Source organism: Falco rusticolus, chromosome 5, assembly GCF_015220075.1.
Source record: "Falco rusticolus isolate bFalRus1 chromosome 5, bFalRus1.pri, whole genome shotgun sequence".
Taxonomy (NCBI): Eukaryota; Metazoa; Chordata; class Aves; order Falconiformes; family Falconidae; genus Falco; species Falco rusticolus.
In genome coordinates, this window is record NC_051191.1 from 84,086,163 (window position 1) to 84,113,767 (window position 27,605).

Here is a 27,605-nt window from a genome sequence, read left to right on the forward strand (position 1 = left end):
CCAAAACCTAAAGCTGCTCTTTCCAATCACCAGAAAAAGTAAGGATTCTCCTTTCTCTCTTCAGCTGAAGTAGTAGCAGTTGCTACTCTTACCTCCTCCCTCTGGGGCCCAGCTGAGCTGGGCAGAAGCAGGTGTCCTTACAGGTGTGGTGAAGAGTTTGATTTCACTGTATTCTGAGATAATTCTGCCTAGCCCTGTTGCTACCTCATTTTAATCTTGCACTCAGAATTAGTGGAACTGACATGAAGAGGGACCACAGCGGAGCAGGGCTCTGCAGAGCAGTTTCCAGATGCATACAACAGAAGTGACGTTGTGCCAATGGTCCTGAACAGGCCTGTGTCTTGGCATTTGCTGTTCTTCCATCCTGAACCCAGACAGCTGTTCTTCCTCTACTTAAGGTTGTATATTTTCTTGTCCTGCTCCGTTCCCTCCCTCCAATTCTGTGGCTTCTGTCTCCCCCACCACCAACAGAAACAGGATGATTACAAGCAACAGAAAATAACTACTGTTTATATCATGCCCGAGTTTTCAGTCATGGCTCGCGCAGCCTGGCGTGTGTACTGTTGCACAGGTGATGGGCTCTTCTGCTGTGTGTGCTTTGACAAACCCAGATGGATTCTTACCACAGCTTGTGCCTGCCATGGCCCCACTCAGCACTGTTTCAGAGTGGTGGAGCAGGTGCTCTCTGCAGAAGTACTCTCTTGATCCACTGGTGGAACGCCAGAGGTTCCTGCAGCAATTGCATGGAGCATTTTATTTGCCTGAGAGTTGGGCCAGGCTGAGCTAATCTGGTAGCGGGGTCTTACAGCCTATTGCAGTGCCGCTGTGATTCCTTCTTGAGGCCTAACAGGAAAACAGGATTGTCTACACTCATAACAGAGAACAACTCAGTGCTGTTTATCCATGCCAAATATAAATCTTTATTAGCAACAGAAGCACAAGGAGAATACAAATAGTTGTATGACTGAAACTGTTTTATGCAAAACAAAATTTGCCGTACAGGTCAAATGATTTCCAAGGAAGGTAGGTTAAATCGATCCATTGTTGGGCTGTTAATTGTTGAGAAGAAACAGGAAAGGCTTAACGGGGCAGAGTGACATTTTCCTAAGAACCATCTTTAAAAGAAAATGGGGCAAAACTAATGCAAATGTTAGACAGGGCAACCTGTGCAACCTCGCCCTCTCCTTGTGTTGGCCTGAGGATAACATTGCTGTGTGCTGTGCAAGCCCAGGCATGCTGCATTGTGGAAAGCAGAGGTGGGAAGATACAGATGATCCGTTCCGCAAAACTCTTCCGCTCTTAAAAGCATTTGAGAGGAAAAATACTAATGTTTGATGTTTTCCCTTAACGGTTTTATATTACTTACAGCACATCATAATTTGCAGATGCATTTTGCTCCTGTGCCCCTTGTGCACAAAGGAAAATGAAAACTGTCTACGGAATAATTAATTGGAATGTATTCTGTTTGTGTGGCAAGGTTTTGGTAGCAGGGAGGCTACAGGGGTGGCTTCTGTGAGAAGCTGCTAGAAGCTTCCCCCATGTCTGATGGAGCCAATGCCAACTGGCTCTGAGATGGACCTGCTGCTGGCTGGCTAAGGCTGAGCACATCAGCGACAGCACCTCTGTAATATATTTAAGAAGGAGAAAGAAAAACAAATGGGGAAACAACAGCAGCAGAGAGAGGAGTGAGAAAAACAGCCCTGCAGATACCCAGGCCAGTGCAGAAGGAGGGGTCGGAGGTGCCTCAAGTGCTGGAGCAGAGATTCCGCTGCAGCCTGTGGTGAAGCCCAGGCTGAGGCAGGCGGTCCTGCTGCAGCCCATGGAGGTCCATGGTGGAGCAAATCCCCACTTGCAGCCCCTGGAGGACCCCACACCAGAGCAGGTGGGTGCCTGAGGGAAGCTGTGACCCATGGGTGGCCCACGCTGGAGCAGGCTCCTAGCAGGATCTGTGGGCCTGTGGGGAGAGGAGCCCAGGCTGGAGCGGGTTTGCTGGCAGGACTTGTGACCCCGTGGGGGGACCCATGCTGGGGCAGGCTGTGCCTGAAGGGCCGTGCCCCGTGGGAAGGATCTAAGCTGGAGCAGTTCATGTAGAACTGCAGCCTGTGGGAAGGACCCGCTTTTGTGTTTGTGAAGGGCTGTCTCCTGTGGGAGGGACCCCATGCTGGAGCAGGGGAAGAGTGTGAGGACCCCTGTCCCTGTGGGGGAAGAAGCAGCAGAAACATCATGAACTGACCACAACCCTCATTCCCTGTACCCCTGCACTGCTGGAGAGGGAAGAGGTAGAGAAAACTGGGAGTAAGGTTGAGTCCAGGAAGAAGGAAGGAGTGGGGAGGAAGGCATTTTAAGATTTGTTTTTTTCTCCGTTAATCTACTCTGATTTGGTTGGCAAGAAATTAAATCAGTTTTTCCCAAGCTGAGTCTGTTTTGCCCATGATGGTAATTGCTGAGTGCTCTCCCTGTCATTGTTTTTTGATCCATGAGCCTTTCATTATATTTCCTCTCCTCTGTCCAGTTGAGGGGAGACAGTGATAGAGTGGCTTTGGTGGGCATCTGGCGTCCAGCCAGGTTCAGCCCACCACATGGAGCTTCTGTACTGCTCCTTGGCTAAAGATGACTTTCCTTCCTTTTTCATGCCCTGAACTCCAAAGTGACAATTAGTAGACTGGCTACAGTCGTTAATTCCTGAAGTCAATGCTTCAGTCTGTTTTCACTGGAAACAATTTTCTGTGAAGTATACATCTGCTCAGAGGAGGAGGCACGTAGGCTTGGTCTCCGGGCAGATGGATTTACGTTACACTTTCATTGTAACGCATTGCCTGTTTGTCCTTGCCACCCAGCACAAGCCACAGAGCTGTAAATCGTTGTTCCTTCCCACGCAGCAGAAAATGTTTTGCTGCGTCCTACTCAGCAGCAGATTGACGTACCCACTGGTGCCGGGAGGCTTTTTGACAAGGCAGGATTTGCAAGACATATTTCTTATGTCCCAGTGCCAACACAGAGCACGTGAGGAGTCCCAACAGCCTTCTCAGATGCTGGGGCCATTTGCAGATAAATGGTTCATGGCTTTGGCTGTGACGATTTACTAGCAAGAAAAAGGGAGGGGGTTGCTTTATTTTCCTGAGACATCATAAACTGCTGGCTCTCCCTGCCCTCATTTTTATGGTTTCTTTGCTGAATGTAGTTATTTCTGTAACTCTTCACGTATGTTCTAGTGCCTGCCAGTGGAGTCTCTTGGAAGGAGGACTGACTGCAGGCATGTCTAGGTGGCTCAGTGGTCTTCAGTTCCATAACTCACCCGCTAGTAGTGGAGGAAGGAGCAGGCCTCTGGGAGCATGGATGGCTGGAGCTCCCATTCCATTCAAAACCAGGTGACCCCAAGCTCCTGAAAGGTCCTGATTATGGCTTCAGCAGTGCGTGTGTTCTCGGGGTAGGTTTACTTCTTGCATGTAGGCCTTGGAAGGGGCCTCAGAAGTCCGTTTCCCCATCCCCAGGCGGGTTCAGCCATATCTCACACCTGCAGTGCAACACTTGCTTCTCTGTTCTTGCTGTGACCGGCGTGTCCCTGCGGACTCTTTCACAACTGTTGTGTCTGCTCTACTGGAAAGTAGAACTAGTAGGAGCTGACAACCAAGGCAAATCAGGGAGATTGTCCCTCAAATAATAACATTCCGTTGTCTATGTTGAAGGGATGGGCCTCACCATGAGGAAGCCAGTGTTGGACACGTTCAGGATGTGCCTCTGTCCTGCTCTGAGGTGGCAGTTTGTACTGAATTTCTACTTTCCGTATGAAAGTATTCACATTTTTTGATCTCCAGTGGAAAAGACCTTTAGATAGCTCCTTCCTTCCCCTTGCCCCGCAAAAGCGATAGAGATGACTGGAATCGGGGGTAGGGAAGTGTATCTGTATAATAGGCTTTTCCAAAAGAAAATACAATTGAGGCAGTCTTCAGCCTTGCCAACACACTTTAAAATTACTGCACTCCCTAACGTAGGAAGACTTTTAAAAATTACAATGTTTGTAGATGGGGTTGAGTTTGCTTCTTTGAGATGTAAATCCTGTTTTATAATCACATCTTTTAAAGCCAAGACTTCTGTCTTTCACAACGGAAGCTGGGATTCCCATGTAATGACACAAAAATGTTGGTCTTTGGAGTAAACACCGGTTTGGGCAAGAATTCAGAATGCATGTGTTAAGGTCAAGAACAACATGTCATTTAACAGCAAGGAACTTTGGGAGATGGAAACCCAACAGGAGTTCTGTTTGATGATGAGGAAACCAGGTACTGACACTGTAGGATTAGACTGTGATTCAGGGAATGAGTTGAAGTGAGGTGTCAGCCATGGTGTTACCACCTGCAGTTCTCATTTAGTCCTATAAATGTTTTTCTCTGTAAGCTTTGCCTGCAACGGCTTGATGGGGAGGTTCCAAATTAACTGTTGACAACAGACCCCGCAATGGCTGGGTGGAAGAGACCTTTACTGTAAGGACCTGGATGTTCAGCTGACATGGACAGGAGGAAGGTGAAAGGCATGTCTTCTGCTCTAGAGCTGATTTCACAGCTGAAAAGAACTCTCACATGCTAATTTAGTGCTTGCTTGGAAACATCCTCTCTGACCAACAAGTGGCACGGTCTACATTTATGCCTGCAATTGTTAACACCAAAGAGGAAAGGCTGGCAAGATGGTAGCACAATGTGAGAGTATTAGCAACCAGGGTACAGGACAGTGTTAAAAGGATTATCTAAAAAGGAAATAATTGCTTTTGGAAGAAGCAAATTTGTCACTTACCAGTGTGAAAGAATGAATGATTCACTCAGGGGAAAGTAAGGAGAATTCAAAGGATTCATTATGCAGGGAGGAGAGGGATAGATAAGGCTGGTGATTTTCATCTACAGTAGCAATTAATTTGCAGAGGAACCTGTTGGTGATTTGAGAAATGAGGCATGTGAATCACAGACAGGCTTCAGAAGGACTGTAGGATGTTCTGAAGGTAAGCAAAACCAGTTATTTCAAGGCTGACATGTAGGAACAGCAGCTGGTGAATTCCAGCAGCAGCTAGCATGCAAGTATCTGCAGGGCTGTGACAGGCGCTAGTCAAAATAGAATTGTCAACTCAAAAGTCGTGCCAATTTTCTGTAGGATCCCATCCAGCACCCTTTAAATCATTGGAAAGGTTCCTGTTGGCTTCAGTCCGAGTTCAGGAAGATGCCTACACACCTACACCCTCACCCTAGCCAGAGCCCAGCTCCAAAACAGACACCCACCAGGCACAGCTCTTGCACTGGACTGAAGCTGTTGGTGGCCTTTTGGCAGCCCCTTGTGGGCACCAGCAAAGCCCAGCAAAAGCTGTCAAGACACTGGAAGGCAGCGGAGATGTGCCTGGGTGTTGGCAAAGGCTGGCAAAGCCCTGCTGTGCTCTGGAAGGCAGCAGGGCCCCTTCAAGCCGAAGCAAAACGCAGCAGAAGCCCTCGGGCACTCTGGGGGGGTGCAGGGTCCCCTGTGGGCATCAGCAAAAGCCAGCAGGGTTAGGGACAGGGTTAGCTGGTTGGAGTTACAGTTAGGTTTACAATTAGTGTTAGGAGTAGGGTTAGGGATATGTTTAGAGCAAGGGTTAGGGGTTAGGTTTAGTTACACAGGTTCAGAGTTAGGGGTTATCATTAGGGATAGGGTTATGCTTAGGTATAAAGTTGGGAATAGGGTTAGAGTCGGCGTTAGGGTTTCATATTCGGAGTTAACGTTAAGTTTAGGATTAGGGTTAGGGTTTGGAATTAGGTGTATGGGGTTAGAGTTAGGTGGTTACATTTAGGGAGTTAGGGGTTAGGGTTAGGTGCCAGGGGGTAGGATTACTGCTTTGGGGTTAGAGTTAGCATTAAGGTTAATGTTAGGTTTTGTGGTTAGCTGTTACATTAGGGGTTAGGCTTAGGTTTAGTTTAGGGTAGGTTTAGGTTTTAGGGTTAGGGGGTACATTAAAGTTTAGGGTTAGGGGTGAGGGATAGGGTTAGGGGATAGCATGAGGGTTAGAGTTTAGGGTTTGTGTTGGGGCTAGAGTGAGCATTAATGTTTACGGTTAGGATTTAAGTGTTTGTCTTTTTTTTTTTTTTTAAATAGGGCATAAAAGTTAATGAATCATAAGAGCTTTAATGGACATGGTATCTACTGGCTTTAGCAGATTATTTGCCATTGTTTCACATGCCATTTTTAGAGGGCAATGAGAGTTGGAAACTAGGCAAGCTGCTGCACGTAGGAACAGGTGGTTCATCTATCACGACATTTTCAGCAGAGTTGACCCAAGTACTATGTAGATTCCAGCTGAGACACGGGATGGTTTAGTACAAGTCTGACCTGTCATTAAAGACCCCTGGGTTTGAGGAGCCAGTCAGACACGCAAGTGATACAAATCCAGGAGGAATTACTGGTACTTTGGAAGACAGGCTCATCAAGTAGATGTGTCCTGACTTAAATGAGAGGACCGTTGGTGTCGTTCAGGAGATTCATGGAAAGCAGTTCATGCAGCCAGAAATAATCAGATGCACAAGTAGGAGAATGGCAAAGAAGCCAAGGAACAGATCAGAAGCTGCAAGATATGACGACTAACAATAAAAGTCACTAGCCTGATGCTGCTTGTGGGAGGAGCAGATGCCAGTCACACCAACTAACACTGGGAAGTGCATCCCAAATCGTATCAGCCAGGCTGTACTCTGCTGATTTCACCGTATGTTAAACTACAGCATGCAGCATCTGATTTAGGGAAGAACTAACAGTAAAAAGCAAAACTGCATACACAAATTCTTTAACAAGCACAATGGAAACAAGAGGCTTGATAAAAAGGAAGAGAGCCAGTAGTGTTTAATCCAAGAAGATAGGCAAAACGGGGGTGTCGTGACATTCTAAGGGTGGACTAAGGGACATTGTGCAAAATGCAGGTAGTGAATAAGTAGTCAAAAGGCATGGAACAAGCCCTGATCTGGTGCATCTTTCCTAGAGCTAGTAAAGAATAGACTATATATTCGTCATACAGCTATGCTCTAGGATGCACATAAAAAAAATATTAAACCCCCCCAACAATTAAGTGATTTAACAATCACCCTGATCATCCCAGACAAGTTCACAGTTCTCTGACCTGAGCTGATACTGCAAGGAAGTCTAGGTTTTGTTTCATGCAGGAGTAGGAAAGTTGATGGGCTCTGAGGTGCTGGGACTTGAGGCTGATGTATCACTAGATCTCAAGTTGAAAGAAAGGAGCTGGCAGAGCAAAAGACTCTGGGTGCTGTAATTCATCGCAGCATTTAAAGTGAGTGGCAGGATCTCTGATGGTGCAGCAGAGGAGGCAGAAATGTAGCTCTAGCAGCTGGAGTGCAGAGAGGAGAGGCCTGGTCAGAAGAACAGGGTGTGCAAGTCTGGTTACTGCATATAACACCAACAGCATTGCTATTCATATAATATAGCTTAGTGGCCAAGGATGCAGTGGCAAAGCCCAAGCCCCTGTGAGCGTTCACCGTACTCTAGGCATCTACACTCAGCATTTCTGCAAAGTTTTCTTAGAATTAAGGACTCTCAAAGTGTTCTTGCTGCAAGGTTTTTCCAAGAAAATACTTCTCTTCTGCTCTGAGCCAGGAAAAAGTAGTAAAATCCAGCTTCCCAGAGTACAAGTGAGGTGACTGGCCACAGAGCCCTTCCCACAAAGAAATGGGAGTGGAGTCCTCTCACACTGAGGCAAAGAGGTGGGAAATACTCATGGCAATCTTTGAGGCTTTTGGAGAAAGCACTGTCCTCCTGTCCACAGAACAACCGGAGACTGTTCACAGAGACTCTCTTGTCTCATGAACAGAGGGTATTGTAAAAATAAGTCATTAAAAGGGTAGGGTGAATTTAGTACAGAAGTAGAAATTGGAGTGACTAGGGACAGATAGAAAAACAAGAACAAAATGCCCACTCAGCACATGGGGACAAGCAAGAGGGTCCACTGAAAGGAGGGATATCTCTCAAGATGAGGCACTCCCAGCAACAACAGCTTCCAGCACCCATTTGCCTTTTTCTAACTCCCCAGCGAATGCCTCAGCCTAGAACTCAGCAAGGTTAGGGGCGTGTGAGCCTCACCCTCATCTCTCTCTCACGGCAGCAAGTCTCCTCAGCCCTAGACTTTGGGAACGCAGCCAGTCACTGACCAGGTTCTTCAGAGGCATGTAGAAAAGGCAGCTCTTGACTCAGTGCTTTAAATCTCAGGACTCCTTTCTCCAAGTCGATGCAACACTAAAGACGGGGAGAGCCAGTTAGTTGCTGGACATTTCAGATAGCAAATCTCATGATGTCTGTGACTGGGGAAAACCTGTATAACCATCAAAAAACTCCACTTTTGGTTTGTAGAGACTTTACAGTTCCCCTCCCTGTCCCCCATGCTGCCTCCTTGCTCCTATTCCCTTCAATGAATTCCTCTCCAAACCCTTCAGAGAGCCACTCGCCTCACTTCTTCCTATGACTCCCTCTGAGGTGATGTCCTCACATGACTCAGTCATTCAGCCCAAGACTTTCCCTGCTTATGTGTTTGACATGTGGCTACAAACATTTGACAGGCAGGAGCAAGCTGTCCTGCTGCAGCCATGCTCTGAGCCACCCAGGCGCCAGGCCCAGCAGAGCACTGACCCTGAGCTGAGCTGACAAAAGGAGAGGACTCTTCCCACTCGTGTCTGGTTACTGTTGCACGCTGATGGTGATCGTGCAGCTTCACTTAGCTCAAAGCGAGGACAGAGCTTGTTCGCATCTGCCTTCCAAAGGCAACACAAATCTAACTTGTGACACAGCGTGCTTTGCCTCTTTTTTTGTTGCCTCTTCAGTTCCCTCGTTGCCTTTGCAACTTGGATGGTCAGGAATACAAAGAATGGAAGATGTGATAGTATCCTACTGGGTGATTCCTTTCCTAAAACCTTTAAGAAGGACTGGAAAGGAATTAGAGCATACTGCAGCCAGCCACGCAGCTGTGCAACAAGCATTGCCGGTAGCACCCTGGAAGACCTGAAGTAAATATTCCTGATGCTTACAGCAATCAAATCTTTGCAAACTTCTTGAGAGGAGTCCTGCAATAAGGAAGAAGCTGTTCCTTACCTTGAGAGATAACAGAGTCTGGAGACCAATGCAAAACTCCAGCATTTCATCATCTGAGAAGAGAAAAGAGACTGATCAGGCTTAAGACTATATATATTGCCCCTCTAAAGAAAGTGTGTCTCTCCTGTAAGAGGATGTGGAATATGAGAGCAGCTGGTTCATAAAGTTACGTGGTTATGGTCTATTCAGTATAAAGTAAATAATAACAAATAACAAGGAAAGTGATTAATTGAACACACAAACATTAACAAGCGGGTGGTAACAGTGACAATACCAGAGACCAACACCCGTCTGCCACTGACTGGTGGGTCATTAAAGGAGCTACTCAGGCACAACCCTGAAGAAGGTCAAAGTGAACTTCTTAGCTAAGGGGAAGGATCTATGATTATCACGAGTATTATGAAATATTTGAGGGGGTTTGTGGGATTGTTTGGAACTTACTATGAGATATCAGAAGAGGCTTGTGGGATCACGTAAAACTTGCTATGGGCTGTGTAGGGGAAGGGCCAAAGGCAGGAGAAGTCAAGCAGCAGGGTGGATCAGGGAAGAACAAGCATGGAATAATGAAGAGGAGAGGGAGTAAGGGAGCCAGTCACATGCAAGCAGGCTGTTGGTCAGTTCACTTGTCTGACCAAACCCTGCTCCTGATGGCCGCAATCTATCTGATCTTCTTATTAAATAATTTTATAAAGTAATTTTTTTTCTGTGTAACCTCTCTATCCTATGTGTGACTGCTGCAAGTCGTAAGTGTCAGCAAATGTAGAAAATGCCACAGGTTAAAGGGCAAATAATCTAGATGTCAGCAACCAAAGGGACTGGCACGTGGAGAGGTGCCAGTAACTGAAGGGACAGCAGAGGCCCTATAGGTCTGTGTCAGCAACTGGACAAGGGGACATAACTCACAGGTGCCAGCAACTAGAGCGGGCCAGTGTGCAAGAGAAGTCTGGGTTCCAGTAGCTGGGGAAGAGAGCACAGGTCATAGGGCTGATACACCCGAGTGCCAGCAGCTGGAGAGATCAGCATGCAAGGGAGCTCTGGGTACCAATTTTGACCAGGGTCACAGGAGCCTTAGGATTATAAACCAGCAACTGAAAAGGACAGGGCATATGTGTGAGAGGTCTAAATGCCACTAACTAGAAAGACTTGTATTTATATTTCTGCAGTGAATTTAATGCTATAAGCTGGTGGATTTGTATACACAATTAGCTAGAAAACTTCAGTCTGGTCTAGCCAGTAAGTAGAAAAAAAACCTGCATCTGGAAAGACTCAAGGCCTGGGTCAGTGGCTAGGTGAGGGACCTAGGGTCCAGACATGGATATAAAACAGACTTAAAAGCTGTGCTGTTATTTGAAGACTGTGAATATGAGTGTGCTTGTGAAGCTAGAGACTGAGGATGTATGAGCTTCTGCTAGTGAACTTCCATCCTGGTCAGACAGAGGAGGACCAGGACTGGGCACTGGGCTATCTGTGCTGGCAATGATGTGAGCGCTGGTAAAGGCACTGCTGATGTGAGGGCTAGTAAAGGTGTGTGGCAACCTGTGTGGATGGCCTTGGCTGTGTCCTCTCTGTATGTGCCTCTCTGGAATACTTCAGCCTTGCTGCTGACTGAACCTGCCACTGAGAACATGCATTGGACTGGTCAAGAGCAACCTTGTGGGTGTTAGAGTCATCCATCTGGACCTCACTGGCAGGGAAGGAGGAATCCTCAGCTCCTAGAGTCTCCAGGGTTCAGCAGCCACCCGTGACATCATTAACATGCCCCATGTTTCCTGGATACCTGCTTGCCCTGTGTGTGGCTGTATTTCGTAATTTATTTATCACCACATAAACAAGAGCGCTGTGTGCACAGGGAGATGTAAGGCATAGATGTAACAATTCTGGTCCTTTCAGGCAGCCATGTCCACATCCCATCAAAATGGATAGGTGTTACTGGGGTAATTCAGTGGTGCTGGTGCTAGTATGGAGTCCCCATGAAGGGCAAGAACAAGTAGAGGGGAAAACAGGGAAGAAGAGTGAGCCGGAGTGTGGAAGAGGAGGAAGCCCCTTCTAGATGACTAGGAAGGTGGGAAGAATGGACATGGAAAGAGGGAGCAAGGGAGGCCTTGGAAGATTGATAATACTCATCAAAGATGAGGAGGCAAACAAAGGGAATAGGGTAAAGCTGGAAGACTAATAGGGAGAAAGAACAGGGGAAAAAAGACGACTGAGTTGGTTTCAGCATATGTACAGCTTGATGGAAATGCAGAACATGCAGCCTCTGCCGTTCTTTGGGCGTGCTCCAGTGCCTGCTGACTTGACCTTGTCTCCTAAGGCTCCTTCCTTCAAAGGGTCCTCCTCAGGACACCAAGGGAAACCCAACACTCTGGGCCTACCAGGTTCTTCCAGGGTGCCTCCTGCAGCAGAGGCAGATGAGTACACACAGAAACACTCTGGGGAATAAGCTGTACCCTCTATCAGTTTCTCTGATGACTCCATCCAGCCAAAGACAAAAGTGCCTTTTCAGTGGGAGAACATAGGGCACCAGAGTACTAATCAAACAGTCTGGATAATGCTAGGAAAGGTCTATTTTAGAAGGGCACAAGAATTTTCCACATTCTGTATTAGGACCAAAAAGCACCTAATTTCTCCCCACTTTCAACATCTTCAGTCTTCTCTGTACTCTTCCTATGCCCTTCGCCTGTGGTTACATTTGGGATATACACAGAGCATAATAATCTTGGCCAGCAGCGGAGGTGACCACATCACCAACCTCCCACACCATTATGCTTTTCCCAGAGATCCTTTGAAATGCCCTCGGCAGGGCAAGAGGGACACAGGAAAACTGGGGGAGAGGAGGGGCTGGCACTCTCACCTACAACCAGTGCTGAACACAGCACTGTCTCCTGGCCAAATTGCAACTCCATATGTTCTACTCGGCCAACAACGCTGGATATGGGAAGAGAGAGGTCTCCACAGTCCATGGCAGACACTTCTTCCAGCCTGTGGGACACAAGAGGTGTTATTGCCTCAAGCGGAGGAAGAGGAGGAAAAACAGGACTTCTCACTGATGGCAGTGCTTCTCGGTCTCATTGGGAACAGGCCCACAAGAGGAGGAATCTCTTTCATACAGCATGACTGGAGGCAGACTCCACAAGCAAAACCATAAAGCGCCGTCCATTTGGGTTCCTCACTGCTGAGGCTAACCCTTAGCTGGGCTGCTTTGCCCTGCAGTACGCACAGAGAGAATGACGCAGCTCTGCCTCCTAGGCTGGGGTCTGCACACAACTTTGTGAGTGCTTCTGATGCCTTGCCCTGTAGCCCACCCTCTGCGTCTTCTCCTAAACAGCCATGTGCACATGCAAAGCTGCTAGTAATTATCACTGGGGCTGGGAACCAAGAGTGCCTAGTTTCTTGCCATAGGTTTTCTTTTAGCCACCCCTCCTTTGCTGCTGTGCAAAGACTTACCCCAGCTGGTTTAAACAGCTCTTGGAGATGAGATTTGGTAGACACCCGGTGTTAACAGTTGCTTTCAATACCTGACCTTGGCACTAGAAAAAATAACAACAGATAATTACTGTGGGCTCAAAACTGGCATACCCAGTCCTCTAACAGTGTGACCATCTCTTAGAACTTCCTTAGCCACACAGCCGAAGGTGTGGTGCTTTAGGCAGTAGGCAGAAACCAGGAGACTTGTCGAAGACAACGGTTGTCTCCCCACTGCTCTGCAAACCTCTGCCAAAGGCTTTTTTTAATTCATCTTCTTCAATTTCTATTGATTGCCCAGACACTTATCTGTTATCAGTGACTTTAACTTAGCAGTATTCCAGGCAAAAGATGCTTGTGAATTTGTTAAGAAAACTCACATAGATTTTATTAACAGAGCAATAACTGATATGATAAAAGCTTCTAAAGGAATATAAGCACGTGCTACAGCCTTTGTAGCTTTCCTCTCTCCATTTCTTCTGGTGTCACAGGGAACAATGTTCCAGAGTTAGACATCTGTTGTCAGCTGAAAAGCTTCCAGAGGGAGAAGTCTGTGGGAGAAGCAGGACCACGCCAGGACAAGCATACCGGAGAAGAGCTTGAATTTAAGGCAGTTCACAAGATAACTGACACATCCAAGTGAGTCCTGAATCCAAGACACAACCTAAGCATGAGGCTTCTGATTTGTGTGGGGCTTACATTAAGTTCCTAGACAGCTCTTTAAAGAAATACGACATAAACACTACAACTGCAATATTCACAGCTGGTGTCATCTAGTAAAGGGAGAGACTGGATGCCCTGCACCCAAGTCACCTCTGAATGATTTTACTGGAATAATCCCCAGTGCCTTGCCCACTTTATTTCTTCATCCCTTTGCACTTGAAAGGGAACAGGAGATGTGCTTGCCATCTGTTTTCTGTCTTCTCTGCACAGAGGTCCTTAATGGCAGGCCAGAGGTACTGAAGTAACAGCAGGTCTCATATATGGTAAAGGTTTAAAAAAATAGGGTTATCAAGGACATCAATAGAGTTCTGTTCAAAAAGGAAAAAAAATAAAGAGAAGGAAGAGCTAATTGCACTCAAGGCAACCTCATAAAGTACATGCTGGAAGCTTCAAGTCTGTTTTGTCTTGGAGCTTTTCCTCTGGTCTAAACTGCATCTGCAGTACATCAGTGTAGAGAATTTAATCATTCTGAACATTTAGATACACCATGTTCCTAGAATGGCCACTTAATTGAGAAATTCTCAAGAACTGCAAGACCACTGGAACTAGAGATCTTAACCTGTATTGTTTTACAGAGTTCACCAAGAACCATGTAAGACTCATATATGCATATATGATGTATATTTAAACGATATCAATAGTTTTAGAAGGAAGAGCATTCACCGTGTGTGGCCTCATCCAGGAAAAAGGAGAGCAGTGCTCAAGCAGTATCCACAGAGAAAATATGCACAGCTGCATATTTTCAACAGCTCCTGATTTGGTTGTTACACTTTTTCTCCTTTAATGTAAAAAAGCAAATCTTATTCACAAAGAATTATATCCGGTTAATTAACAGTCCCATGTGACTGCAAACACTTGGGACTTCTTACAACACTCAAGTGAAGCATAAAATGCCAAGTACTGTAGGAAAGCCAAAGCCAAGACAGATCTTACAAACTTCTGGCTGCCAGCACTATGCCTTCCCCATTATATCATGTGCTTCTCAGTCTCAGCTGCACTGGCATCTACATTCGATCCAAGGCTGCTCTTCAGCACATGGTATGGAAATTGCCACAGAATTGCAAAGTCACAGGCTGGGAGAACACAAAACTTAACTGACATGATACCAGCTGGAAGACTCATGAAATAGAGTCAGACCACAGAGAAACCAGCCCTCAGAAGCCCTCTCTGCAGTTTTTTGCACATTTGGACTGGAATAGTCCCCCAGCTCCTTCACAAATGAGCAGTTCCATTTCACTGCAGAGCAGCTTGAACTGCCATCCTGCGGTAATCCAGATCACACATGACAGAGCTGGTAGGAGACCCAGCTGAGCTGCTGCCTGTTCCCAGAATGTGCACCTATTCTCTTGCACACCTCCTGCCTTTTGGCACAAATCTGCTTTAAGCGAGTGAGGGAACATGCTAGAGCATCAGAGAAGGGGAAGAGCTGCAAAGCACTCTAGAAGCTCCCGACTTTGGCAATACTTCTGCTTGTTCAAGAACGTACGTTACCGCCATGGCTCCAGGCTGCCTGGCATGCCAGGTTTAAACATTCAGGACTAGGAGTAGTGCCTGCCCATAGAGGTCCCCAAGGCCAGCTGGAGACATCCCACACGACAAGAGCTATTTATTGCAAAAGCTGGTGCTACAAAGTCCAGGCTTCTAGAGAGAAAACAGCCTAGAAATTTACTGGAGTCAGAGGACAGTCCCTTATCCCTGCCCATGGCAGGGGGTTTGGAACTAGATGATCTTTAAGGTCCCTTCCAACCCAAACCATCCTCTGATTCTTTGGCAAAATGCCTCCTCTTCTGCTTTTAGAGCTCTGTAATGTCTGTGCTCTCTGGTCCTCACTGATACATCAGCCCTGCCTGAAAGGATTCTGGCCAGACTAAGCAGAGAGGCAAGATAAAGCACTAAGTGCAGACACGTGCTAAGCATTTGCCACCTCAGCCTCTGTACTCTGCTTCCCTGTGCCTCCTCACTACCTAAGTGGGTGCATTAGCCATGAGCGCCAGGTCAGGTGTGCTACCACATCTGCCCAGACTGCAGTCTGCTAACAGCGTCCGGCTGAATCCGCTCTTCCTTATTAACAGACATGGATTCTACTGGGAAAGTGTTAACCATCCCTGTGGCTCACAGAAGCCAACTGTTCATTGACCAGCTACTGAAAAAGTATTACATCAGCCCTTCAGAAACAGAAGACCTGGAGTATCGATGGCAATTGCTAAGGAACCACTTTGGGAGCAGGCAGACTTGAGATGCACAAACTGTTAGCATTGTAATAATAAATTTAAACTGTATCACTAGCGGATTCTTGAGTTTTGTTTCAGAGCAGACTGGGAAAGTTGCAAGTTCAAAACTTGCTAGGATGTAACAGAACAGCGATTATTCTGTGGAAAACAACATTTTGTCTCATTCAGTAGTAAATAGCCCTGCACAGCTCCGCCAGCCTCACAAAAGCTATCCACCTTCCAGTTATACCAGTATTTGCCCGGAGAACTCGCCAGGAGCCTGAGGAGAGTCCTTAGTCCAGCATACCACAAACACAGTGCAGATTAGGTAAGGAGTACTGCAAGCCTTCTTGGACTAAAAGGACTTTTCATCACATTACCCACTCTCATCTCTGCCTCAGAATTTTCAGTCTGTTACTACCAGTCACCATTAGTCTTTGTCTAAAGGTTAATTATCTGGATTTCCAAGAAAGAGAAAGAGGGGAGAAGAATCAGTAAGGATCACCATCTATAAAGAGTTCTGTTTTCTGAAGTAGTGCCAGTTCCAAAGCCAAGAAGCTGCTTTAACCAACCAAGGCTGATTAATTCCACATTGCTTTAGCACAGAGGAAAAGCAGCTTGGGATAGCAGTGGAATCTTTTAGCATCTATTTCCAAGTCAGCAAGAGACAAGCCTCACCACAAAAAATAGCTGCTTGATTTTATGATGCAGATGCCAGTCACGACAAGCTTTCCAAAGTGCTTTGCAAAAACTCCCACAAAAGGAGGAAGTTCTGCTAAAGCACCATGTGAGCAACCCACCCAAGTAAATAAGAGGGTGAGGGACAGTGCAGTACAACTGCTATAGACTGGGTCTCTCTGTGATCTCTGAAACTTAAAAAGGCCTTTGGCACAGGGCAACTATAACCTGTTAGAGTGAAAACACTCATTGCCTGAATCTCCTTGTACCACTGAAGTTTACATATATTCAGTTTTATTTCCTAGTCAAGTTCAGTTACTAGTCGGGTGATGCATTTGTTACCACTTTGAAATTTCCAGCATACTTGCCTGACTGTAGATGGAAGCTTTATGCTGGTGGATGATCTTTTCTCAGGAGCTGCTGTCAGAGAGAAGAGACTTCACTGGGGTCGTGTTCCATTTCTAATAAAAACTACACCATAGTCAAGCAGATTTCCAAAAGGTGCCAGGTCAGCAGCCTGAGTGCCATTTCCTGCCATAGAGCTGTTACTTACAGGCGAGTCTTTTTGAAGTTGACAAATGTGAACATGAAAAGCAGCAAGACTAAAAAGAAGTGAAGGAGAGCTTCCCTGCCTTCAATGTAAGAAGACTAAGTGTGGAAAGCAGTGACTGGCTCTTAAGAAGGGCAGAAAAAGAGAGAAATGCCTGCAGAGAAGGTACTGAGTTCAGAGGGAGTTAAGTGCAGCGTTAGACCTGTTTCTTGGACTGTGGAGTCCATTAACCTTCCTCCTGAAGGAAAACATGTGTGTGAGAGCTGGGGTACGGTCCGTTAGAAACACAAGAGGGGAATGAGTAGTGGACTCTGAAGCTGAGTTAGCTGCTGCCCCTGGGACATGATACCTATGCATGCCTGTCCTTGTTCAATGTATGTGACTGGTAAACCCCCCACCGTTTATCACTGAGTTTCCTCTTACAAAACAATATAGAGTGGTGATTAAAAAAAAAAGAAATTCCTTCATTTGTTCAAAAAAAAAAAAGACTCCAGCTATTTGGACAAATTACCCTGAGAGCCATTCATCCCACTGGTTTGTTTTTCCAAGTATGGTTATGTTAACCTAGCTACAGCAGAGACTAAAACCCAGGACAAGCAACGCCTAACTGCAACAGTCGAAGCTGGAAAACAAACCAGACAGTGGCTTTGCGTGGTATTGAGACACCTGGTCTGAACGTTTCAGAAATTTGCCACCAGGTTGTATTCATATAATTACTTGTGCCAACTGAATTTTCAAAGGTATATGTGGTTTTCCTGGAAGTGTAGACTTCACACTCTAACATGTGAGATGTTTTTTATGACAGGTGACTGAAATAAATGCAGCTTTAAAATGAATTTTATATACCAGGTCTACATCTTGGTGAGTCTTGTATCTGCATACTATTGAACAGCTCTAACCATGCAGCCTTCTTCCATGGGCACAGCTTTTGGATGTGCTTTCTTACCTACAGGGGCCAGGAAGGAGCATGTTCTGCTCACGGGAGGATATAAGAAAAGGGAGCTAAAAATACTGCTTTCATCAAGAAATGCAACAGTGCTAATTCAGAACACAGCCACTTTCGTAGGCGGTCCTTTGACACCTGAGAGAATTAGACCAGACCGGCTCCAGTAAGTGTAAATTAACTAGAGGCACCTGTATTAGAGTAGTAAGGAGACATTCCATGCTTCTGTATACAGCTATGAAATACCTCATATCACGGAAAAGCTGGCCTCCAAAGGAAGGAGATGCGAGTAATGTAATTTATCTTCAAATATAGACGACTAGAATGCATGTGGCAGAAAAGCTTTCCTCTGTCTGTGGGAAGAACGGAATCCAAACTCTAGGTGAGGCCATGTGGGAAATCTGCTCTCTCTGGCTGCAGCTGGCTTTGCAATTAATAACTTTGCATGGCCCTTGGAGTGGGGCAGCTGGAGCTCACCGAGCATTTGCCATCACTGTGAAATCAGCGCCATGTTGTTGCCTTACCTGACACTGTATCAGCAGGTGTGAAGTCTCTTTTCTCCTGTCCTCTCCCTTTTCCATCTTTTCATCCTGGTCTTTTGCCAGCGGAGATTGAACCCATGCAGACTGAACCCTGGTCTCGCCCCGCAGCTTGTTCAGATTGCCTTCCAAGAGGCGCCTCTGGACCACACTATGCGGCTGCTGTCTCCATCACAAAGAAAGAGAAATCCCAGCTAAGTATGGAGCTCAGGACAAGGACTTTTGCTAGCCCAAGGAAGCAGACTGCAAATGTTGAACCCAACTGATCATAATGATGAAAGACAGACTTATCCCAAAATCCCAAGGTTTTTTCTGTAGCCACTAAGGTGATGATAAAGTGTTGGGATGTCTGTGACAGGCAGGTCTCTGCGACGCAGTTACTGGAGGAGAAGAGCATGCCTGATGCGTGTTTTCCCCCACACGTAGCTGTTCCTTCAGCTAAACATGCACTCAGCAGCTTCGTACCTGTTCAGGTCCTGCAACACACTACCTGGTGGGTGTGCACTGACATCCAACCAGGCATGCTCACACCTTCTAATGCGGGAGGGGACAGGGGACCCAGCAAGTGTGTGATGTACGTGTGGGTAAGAAGGCAGGACTCTAGAAATTTTATGTATACAAATGGTTATTTGTAGTGAGGTGGGAAGCTTCCCTTGCATATAAAACTAAAACTAGCTTCTGATGTTCTTTGGAGTCTGTCTCTGCTTCCTTTCATCAGAAGTGATACTATTTTGATTCCCTTCCCTGTTGGGGGAGCATCTATGAAGCCCTTACTTGCTCACAGCTAGAAGGGAGCACCATCAGCCAGACCAACAGCTGAAGGAACTTTATTCCTATCTATCATCTCAAGTATCTCATTCATATCTCATGTATCCCACATTCCTACTTCATTTCTATTTCCTTTCTTCTGGGCAGAAGAGGAGGTGCACCAAAGGAGATGAAAAATTTTGAAAAACTTCTTGTCCCAGCATTGCATATGCACCCAGGAAAGTGTTGCTTTGGAAAGAAAGCTCCCTTTGTCATCGGCTTGATGCTCTAGTTTTTGCCTGGTGTTGATCCAGCGCCTCCAGTCCCTGCACAGCTACGAAATCAACTATGGGCAGCATCAATGGAGAAGGCCTGTTGCAGGTTGCTTTGTCCTTTCTCCATGTACTTGGCCCCATGGTCCTTCTGCAGGAGAGCAGCTGCTCAGGGCTGACAATAGCGGTCTCAGTAACAACTGCCTATGTGAAGAAAGGCAAAGAATCTACAGTGGCTGATGTGCTACAGCATAAACCATTGTTTTCATCTTTCTCAAAACAAATGTTTAAAATCAACTTCCAGATGGCGAAGCAGTTTGATGTAGGATCTTATCAATGCACAGGCCAAGCATCTGAATGAGACCAGACTTGCCAATGCGCTGGGCTGTTATTAACCTTAGTGTATGTGTGCTTCGGACTGGCTTTATGCTTGGTCAGGGGGCTGAGGCCAGGAAAGTGTGTAAATTGCAACTTGAAGCGCACTGACTTGTCGGTTTTACCCCACGGTTGGAGCAGGAGGGCTGTTACTGGCCCTTCAGTTGCGCTCAGTGTTGCTCTTTGCGAGGTGCCGCGTCCCTCATGCCCCTGCCTCCCCGTCACTCAAGGGGCAGGAGTCAGACCCCTCACATGCTGCATAAGAGACGCTGCAGTAGTTGTAAAAGTGAGGTAAAAATATCTCTGTGTTCCTGGTCTTTTCCCAGCTTACTGTGCAGGCCCACAGCACAGCTGGCTGTTGTAGTTTACTCCGTAAATACTCCGAGCACAGTGCCAGTTTGGCTGCCAGCTAAAATCTGGGCCATGGGAAAAGGGCAGGGGACTGACAGCAGGTCTCCAAATTCCCATCCTCCCTCCTGTCTCCTCTCACAATCTGGCATGCAAAGGACCTTTCCCTCTCCCCACAGCCTTTCCCACAGAAAGAGCAGGCCCTTTGCAGCTGCCACCTCTGTCCCCTTCTTGTCACTTGGGCTGGGAAGAGGCCAAGCACTGATGGGGATTAGCTGAGCTTTGGGACTGTGCAGGCATCGGGTTCAGGAGCAGACTCCTGGGGCCCTCCCTGTCTTCTGTCTCTCCAGTGGGACGGAGGAGTGATTGTTGTCTCTCTTGGGCTGGTGAGAAACAGCGAGATGAAGAGGGTGGTGAGGGAGGACCCGAAGGAGCTGTGGCCAGCGGCTGGGAGGGAGGCCCTCTCAGGGCTCTTAGAAGGGTGAGAGCAGGTTCCCAGCGCAACTCATCATGTTCAGGCTCTCCAAAGTGAAATCTCAAGGCCTCGCTATAATTAGGGAACCGATATGAGCTTGGGATCTTGATTTTTGGGAAGGGAGAAGCCAGATATTTGGACCTTCTTGGTACTTTCAGGATGGTTTAGCTCGTGCAGCTACTTTATTTTTCTTCTCCGTTTAAAAAAAAATGTGTCATGCTTGTAGTTGTTATAAATCTGGAAAAAAAAGCGAGGTCTGCACTGAAATGTGTAATTACTCATTGCCAGAGATGTGATGGGCCCATCAAATCCCAGACAGTGCTGGATGCATTGCATAAGCTGAACACACACACAAAATACACAGAAAAGAGTGGCAAAAATCAACAGCCTGACGTTGTATAAGAAAACATGTAGTTCTAAATGACACAGGGCCTTGCTCCAGTTTTAGGACATGCAGGGCTGCCACAGCTGGAGTTTCTGGCACTGTCAATGGAGACCTATTTTGGGGAATTAAACTCTCAGCGTAAGTGCTGGAGGACTCTAGGGGTGTTCTGTGCTCTCTCCAAGATCAACGTCTCCAGCAATTCCTGCTGCTGCTTTGTTTGCAGCCCTGCAGCCCTGTCCTACAGGAGGGTGACAGATCAATTTAGGAGACATAGACAGAGTTTTGCACGGGGCCAGAGGAGTGCCTGAAAGCATATCTTGGACTCTGATTTGCAGGTCCCAAAACATCACAGCAATATCACAACAGCCCTTCAGGTTGCAGGGACTGCTGAATTGCTCTTGGAAATCTACGGCCTGGTTCTCCTCTCGCCCCAAGGTAAACCAGAAATGAGGTACCGCAGCTACTGCACTGACCCCAGATATGGCACGATGTGTAAGAACTTTGCACAGGTGCCACACGTTATTTTGTGCCTTCTAACACCAGTGCAAAGTTTCCGTGGCAGAAAAGATGTGATGCTTTACTCACTGCTTCCCTAACTCCACGGTGAAAATGTTGCAGCCATTCTGCTATGAACCAAACATGAACTACGCAGTGGTTTTCGGTGACGGAATGCCACCTGCGTGCGAGGAAGTCTCCTGCCTAGCATGGTTAATTTGAGCAGGAGAGCTGCTTGTGGCGAGTGACCCAGACAAGCTGGAGCAAACATGTGGGGCATCAGAGTGCCAGCCTCCGGAGGCCTGGGCAGCCAGCCGTACTGGCAGGACCCTCACGGGGGCCGCTGGCTGGCACCGCAGCTGTCGTCTGGGGGCACGGTGTGACAGGAGTCAACTCCAAAGCAAAGCAGGTAGACATGCTCCTCTCTGCCTTTGCAGCTGGGCTCAGCAAACGTGCACTGAAAGACTCCAGAGCGGCTCCTCCCCGTTCCCTGCCAAAAGCTGTACAAGGGAGAGCCGCAGGGTACGCTGGCTGTCCCCTCCTGGGGTGCTTCAGCCGCAGCACTGCGGGGCACGAAGGGCCAGCATAGCCAGCCCCTGCCGCCGGCCTCCAGGCCCTCCAGGCCCTCCAGGCTCCGGTGTGGCCAGACATCCTTCCCCACGGGCAGGAGCAGCCCCGTTCCTCACCAGTATAACGCTTACGTGACTTCCCTCTTGCACTTCAGACAGCGGCTGCGTCCAGGGCCAGAGGGGTCCCTGCTGGCAGCCGTGTGTGTGGCTGGGAAGGGCTGGCGGAGCATGAGGTGACAGCTTTTGAGGAGCCACCCTTGACCCCGCTGAGCCAGCGACTGTCAGCAGCAGCTGAGGTGGCTGTGGGGAGGCCGGCAGGAGCAGCAGGGCGCAGCGGCACAGGAACATGGCACTGACCCCTCATCTGTGCGTGGCAAAGCCTCTGCGCCCGGGGGGTTCAGCCCGGAGCATGGCTTCCATTCCAGCCCGGTGCCTGGGACCCTGCCTGTCCCACACGTCTGTGCCCCGTGCACAGCAGCGCCTCGCTGCCGGCAGCCATGGGGCCTGCCACGGGAGCTGGGACACAACCAGCGATACCGACACATGAGCATCTGTGGTGTTGCTGCCATGGTCTGAGGTTACAGAGGGAAGGACAGGCTGCAGGGAGGGGCAACATCTTCTATGGCACCCGCTGGCACAGCTGGAATAAGTGGCTCTGCCCCCACCACTGGCCAGACCCAGGCCAGTCTAAACCGTTTGGGATAATGGTTTAGACCTCTGCAACCTCGAGCAGTTAAACTCCACAGTGGAGAGAAGTCAGACAGCAAAACTGCCAGAGCAAGAGGGAGATGCATGCAGGTAAGCCAGCAAAGATCCTGTGGGAAACGCTCCCAGCCTTGAGGAAGTCCCTGCAGACCACAGACTGCCCAGGCTCCTGGAACAGATCCCCTCCCTGACGCTCCCTGCTCCATGTCTCCACAAGGAGACACCCACAGGCCTCGCTCCTCTGCCTCCTCCCCAGAGGTGGCATCCTCTGGTGCTGGCCACTGCAGCTGCCTGCACGCCTGGCTAGCGATCCTGCCCTGCGCTTGCCCCTCTGAAATCCAAAGAGTGGGGGGAAAGAGAACAATGCAAAAAGGTGACAAGGTCAAACGTTATCCTCTCGGAGTTAGCTGTGCTTCCCTCCCTGCGGAGTCCAGAAAGGAGTCTGCTTTTGAGCTGGATCATGCAGGAATACACGGGGGCTTTCGGAGACGTCCCATATGAAATATACATGTCAGACGAACATATCTGTGTACTGGGTGAGTGGAAAGTTGGATCCTGGAGCGTCCCTCCAGTCCATGTCTGCCTGCCTCTGTGAGGAGTTTGGTTCCTAAGGGATGCGTGGGAAGATGGATGAAAAAAAATGAGTGATTCATTCTTTCCCCTCACCCTGACCTGCTCCTAGATGATGCTGAAGGGAAGTTTCATCTTTGCTGAACACATGACCCTTTCACAAAGCCTGACAGCAGTTCCCAACTGGGATGAAGGCTATTAGGAGGACCCCCTCCCACATGGGGTCCCACTGGACTCACCAGATCCTTGGAGGTGCCAAGCCTTGTCAAGCCATCCAGGGGCAGCAGGTCAGCAGAGTCCTTGTGCACAAACTGGGTGGCCTGTTTAAGGCGCCTCTTCTGTTGCAGAATAGCTTTGTTCCTCAGCTCCACCTCACACTCCTGTCGCTGCAGGTCAGGAGTACCCTCACCGTGCTTTTCCTCCCGGTCTCCTTGCCCCAGTGGCAGGGGGCAGCTCTTCCTTGTGCTCATGGTGAAGGTTCAGACAGAACAGGTCCTTCTTGATATGCTGGGGTGTTCCCTGAATTCGTCTCCTGGCGTTTGCCCTCCTGAGACCGAGTCAGTCTCCGAGCTCCTTTCCCTTTCCCTTCCCCACAGCTCTTCTTCTCTCCCTTTCTCTGCCTTTCTTCCTGCTCTGTTAGTTATAACTCACCCATCTCTGAAGTGTCCCTGTGTCTTTTTCTTTTTCTGTCCTCTCCACTCCCTCGGTGTCCCTCTGCCCCCCACCTCTTCGCCTCCCTCTCTTCCCGTGCCCTGACTGCAGCTCTGCCTCCTCCAGTCGGAGGGTTCCTGCCGTAACAGAAAAACCCCCACGTCAGAAACCAATTTCCATAAATTACAGCAGAGCCGGCAAGATGCTCTGGCTGGAAAAATCCAGCAGCAGAAGGATGGCCCCGCTGCTGGGGGCTGGACTTACCTCCCTTGGGCTGTGCGTGCGCACGCGCGCGCGTGTGTGTGAGAGAGAGAGAGAGAATGTACGTGTGTACCTTGTGTGTGTGCCTATGCGTGTATACACTCCTGTTCCCCCCCTCCCCGATACACTGAGGAGACAGTAAACCGGTGGCAGGCTGTGCAGTTCAGTGTCCGTGCTGGGGGGGCTTTGACGCATCGCAGTGAGTCCGTAATGTTGGCAACAACATGGTTCAGCCTAGGAGATGATGCAGTGCCTTGGTAAACGGGAGAGAGCATCTGCCTCAAGGCTGCTGGCAGGCATGCCCAGTCTCATTTCTGCAGAGTGTCATGCATTTGGAATAGGCTGCACTGAAGGATTTTATTGTATAGCTTGAACAAAATGATGAAGGCCTGGTTTCTCCTTCCAGCCAGAGGAAATGTACTGGGCCTGACTCTGCCCTCATTTTCACCCCTCTCCACCTAGAGCAATTCCCTCGAAGTCGCAGAAGTGTAAAATCACTGACTTGTCGATACCAGTGGATTTGACTCCCTGTTTACGCTGAGAGTATGCTGACACTGCTACAGCGTGGGATGTCTGGACCAGGGCATCCCTCCTCCCAGAGGGGAGAGGACAAGGCAGAGCTCGCTTTTTCAACTTTCTGCCTCCACATCGTGCTGCTTGAAACTGTAAGTTTCAACTTGAACAGAAGCTGCTTTATTTTGATCCCTTTTAACTGGTGCATGCACTGCCTCAATAAACACAAGTTCTGACGCTCTGTACAGAGGAGGAAACTGAGTTTTACTCAGCTACGAAGCTGAGGACAGCATTACCTTTCCAAGAATGCCAGCTGAGGGTGAAACACCTTTTGTGTATGACACAGAAGGAATAGCAGCCACAGATGAAAGTTACACCAAAAGGAGCCTTTCCGTTGCTCCCTTTCTTTTTTCCCAGCTTAGCAGTATGTAACATTCCAACGTTGCTGATACCAATTATTTCTATGTTCTAGATTGTATATAAAAATAAAACAGTGAGTTTGAAATGTTAGGAAGTAAATCCAATGGTCCATGTACAATGATGAGTCCAGTCAACCACTATGAGACCTCAGTGTGGCTGCAGAAACTGCAAAAAGTTGGCCTCAGTCCAAAGCAAACCATAGTGTTTACCTTTTACTCCCTGCTATTCATCACAGTGTTAGCATTTCTCTTGGGATCTTTGGTCTTCAAACATTAGAAAGGAGGCTGGTCAGCTTTAAAGTAATTCCAAAATTTAGAAGTTTAACCTTTTTGTTACCAGTATGCTAACTGCTTTACAAAAGGTATCATGGTTTCCACAGCACCAGCTTGCAGAACTAGATTTTGCAGAAATGGGAGTAGAAATATTTTCTAACTGCTTTACACTACAAGGCCAAACTCCAACATCATAATGCAGACAGAGTCCCATCAAGAGATCAGTAGAGCTGTTTTCAGCCGTCCTTGCCTCTCTGCAAAAGGAATTAAGATGAAAGTTTAAATAATGGATATTCCCAGGGAAGCTGTGTTCCCATGGTCTTGTTTTCTTGCCTCTGGGTTGTCATGATTCCTGATTTACACACAATTTTAACCTCTGGTGGCCTCACTGAGCATCCTCTGGGTCTTTTATCAAGTCTTTTAACCGTCCCCATAAACCAGTACTGAATCATGCACCTCTACTCTCACACGGGGCCAAAAGGTGTTTCCCTTCCTGCTGACCATGAGTACCTCAGCAGGGCAGCCTTGACAAGGCAGTTCTGCTTCTGCTGGCAGCAACGGCAGTGCCAATTTTCTTAAAGCCTCAGAAGAGATCTTAAAACCATAAAGCAGAACAGAACATCGTGGGACTAGACCCCCTACAGTTCCTGCCTTGAAATCTACGGGCAGAGTTGCACAATTTCTAATGAGATTGTCTCCCACCTTGGATGTGGATGTGGGCATGAGGAGGAGAGAGAACTCACAGCTCCTAGTCCCAGTTCCTCCTTGCATCTAACCACTCTTTATTATTTGTTCTTGCACCACATTTTGGCAAAGCCCAATCCAAAATCCTTTGCCTTGCAGCTCTGCTGGAGCCATTGTTTTGAGTGGTCCTCCTTTAGGGTCTGACCAGCTAATCCTGGCCCCTGACTCACAAAGTATTTCTCTCTTTGTGCCTCAAAGGGGAGAATTCTTCAAATATTGTTTAAAGCTTTCTCTCCTCCTTCATCCCTTCTGCTCCAAAGAGCAGGTCATGTAACTCTTTATATCCTGTGGTGTTTTAGTTCCCAGATCTGGCAAAAATCCCCTAGCATTCTGATGGAGGTGGAGTCAGTTAAGGTATTATCTTCTTCCTTCAGAGGCATGCTAGGTTCTAGGTCACTGTTTTTTTTCTATTCGGCTATTACTTTTTCCGTCCTTTTCTTCTTAAACAGAGCCCATTTACTAAGTAGGTTAGGTGCTTTCAGGTTTTTTGCAGAATGGACACTCTTAAAGGTTTTCTGATGGATAGCCAGACCACAGTGCAGCAAATTTAAGCTTATTCCCAGTAGCTATGCATTTCCCAGTCATCTTTTGTAGGCCCTGGAAAATAGCCTATGACCCACCAATGGCCTGTGTTAGAAAAATAAAACTGATTTAGATAAAAAAACATTCATACAGAATCCTATATACACTGAGAAATTACTTTCCTTCTTTGATCCAGTAGCATACAATAATCGTAACCCGTTATACCTTACTGTTCTCCACCCTTCATACAGAAATACTTCCAGGACGCGTGACGGTGCTATTCAGACGATGTAAGAACCACTCCACCTCCTCAAAAGATAAAAACCTTTCTCCCCGCTCTGGCTAGCAGCTTGGCCTTCTAGCTCAAGCAGTTACAGGTCTGTGAGAGCTCTGGGGAGCTGGAAAATATTCCAGCTTCTAACCACAAAGCCACAGCACTTTATCTGTGTTTGTGGCTGTTGACCCCTGCCGTGTCTGAGAAACGCTGAAGAATTCAGAACTAGTGCCCTTATTTCTGAGGAAAGGCACTGAAAAATGGCATTTCCCTGTAGTCAGTTTGCCCAGCCAAGAAGCAGGAGAGGGTCGATATTCCAGCCAGCTATTCTTTTGTTGAAGAAATTAATGAACAGTACCCAGAGCAGTGAAAGGGAGGAATAGACTCCTTCGCTGAAAGGAGCAACTCCCAGGTTAAAGAACATGAGACAAAGTAAAAGATGTTATCTCCCTCTGCCGGGAGCGTTAGGGAGTATCCCAGCTGTTTGAGGAGATGCTCTGGTGAAGGCTTTCACTGATTTGACTTTGAATTTCAGAAGCTGAGGTTCTTTCATCACAGATTTTCCTGGTATCTCACTTGTGGGAAGCCTTACCTAACCTAATAATTCCTCTTTAAAATATTCTCCTGCTACTTTTGCAACTTCTAAAGCTTGTTCTTCCCTTCTCAGAGAATTCTCTTCAGCTTTGAATTTTTCTCTCAGCAATTTGGAAACTATTATTTTGTCCTCTTATAGGGCCAACACAATGCAGGTGGGAGCATGGATTGTAGATAAAGAGCTTTACATCTCTTCTGTGTCAACCTGG

General features: G+C 47.6%; 1 protein-coding gene across 4 annotated transcripts; it reads right to left on the minus strand.

The window, feature by feature from the left end:
• Positions 1-6,087: 6,087 nt before the first annotated feature.
• Positions 6,088-24,978, minus strand: NRIP2 (nuclear receptor interacting protein 2). 4 transcript variants are annotated; one of them, XR_005104318.1, is made up of 7 exons: positions 23,385-24,970; positions 18,190-18,366; positions 12,544-12,626; positions 11,951-12,078; positions 9,100-9,152; positions 8,098-8,250; positions 6,088-7,370 (listed from the first exon to the last, which is right to left on the minus strand). XR_005104318.1 is itself a non-coding variant. In XM_037387913.1 (6 exons), the coding sequence occupies exons 1-6, from the start codon at positions 23,613-23,615 to the stop codon at positions 8,158-8,160; spliced, it is 765 nt and encodes a 254-aa protein (XP_037243810.1). In that variant the 5' UTR covers positions 23,616-24,970; the 3' UTR covers positions 6,088-8,157. The 4 variants fall into 4 exon arrangements, 3 of the variants coding, with proteins under 3 accessions (XP_037243810.1, XP_037243809.1, XP_037243811.1); XM_037387913.1 differs by having other exon boundaries at positions 6,088-8,250; XM_037387912.1 differs by having other exon boundaries at positions 6,088-9,152; positions 23,385-24,977.
• Positions 24,979-27,605: the final 2,627 nt, after the last annotated feature.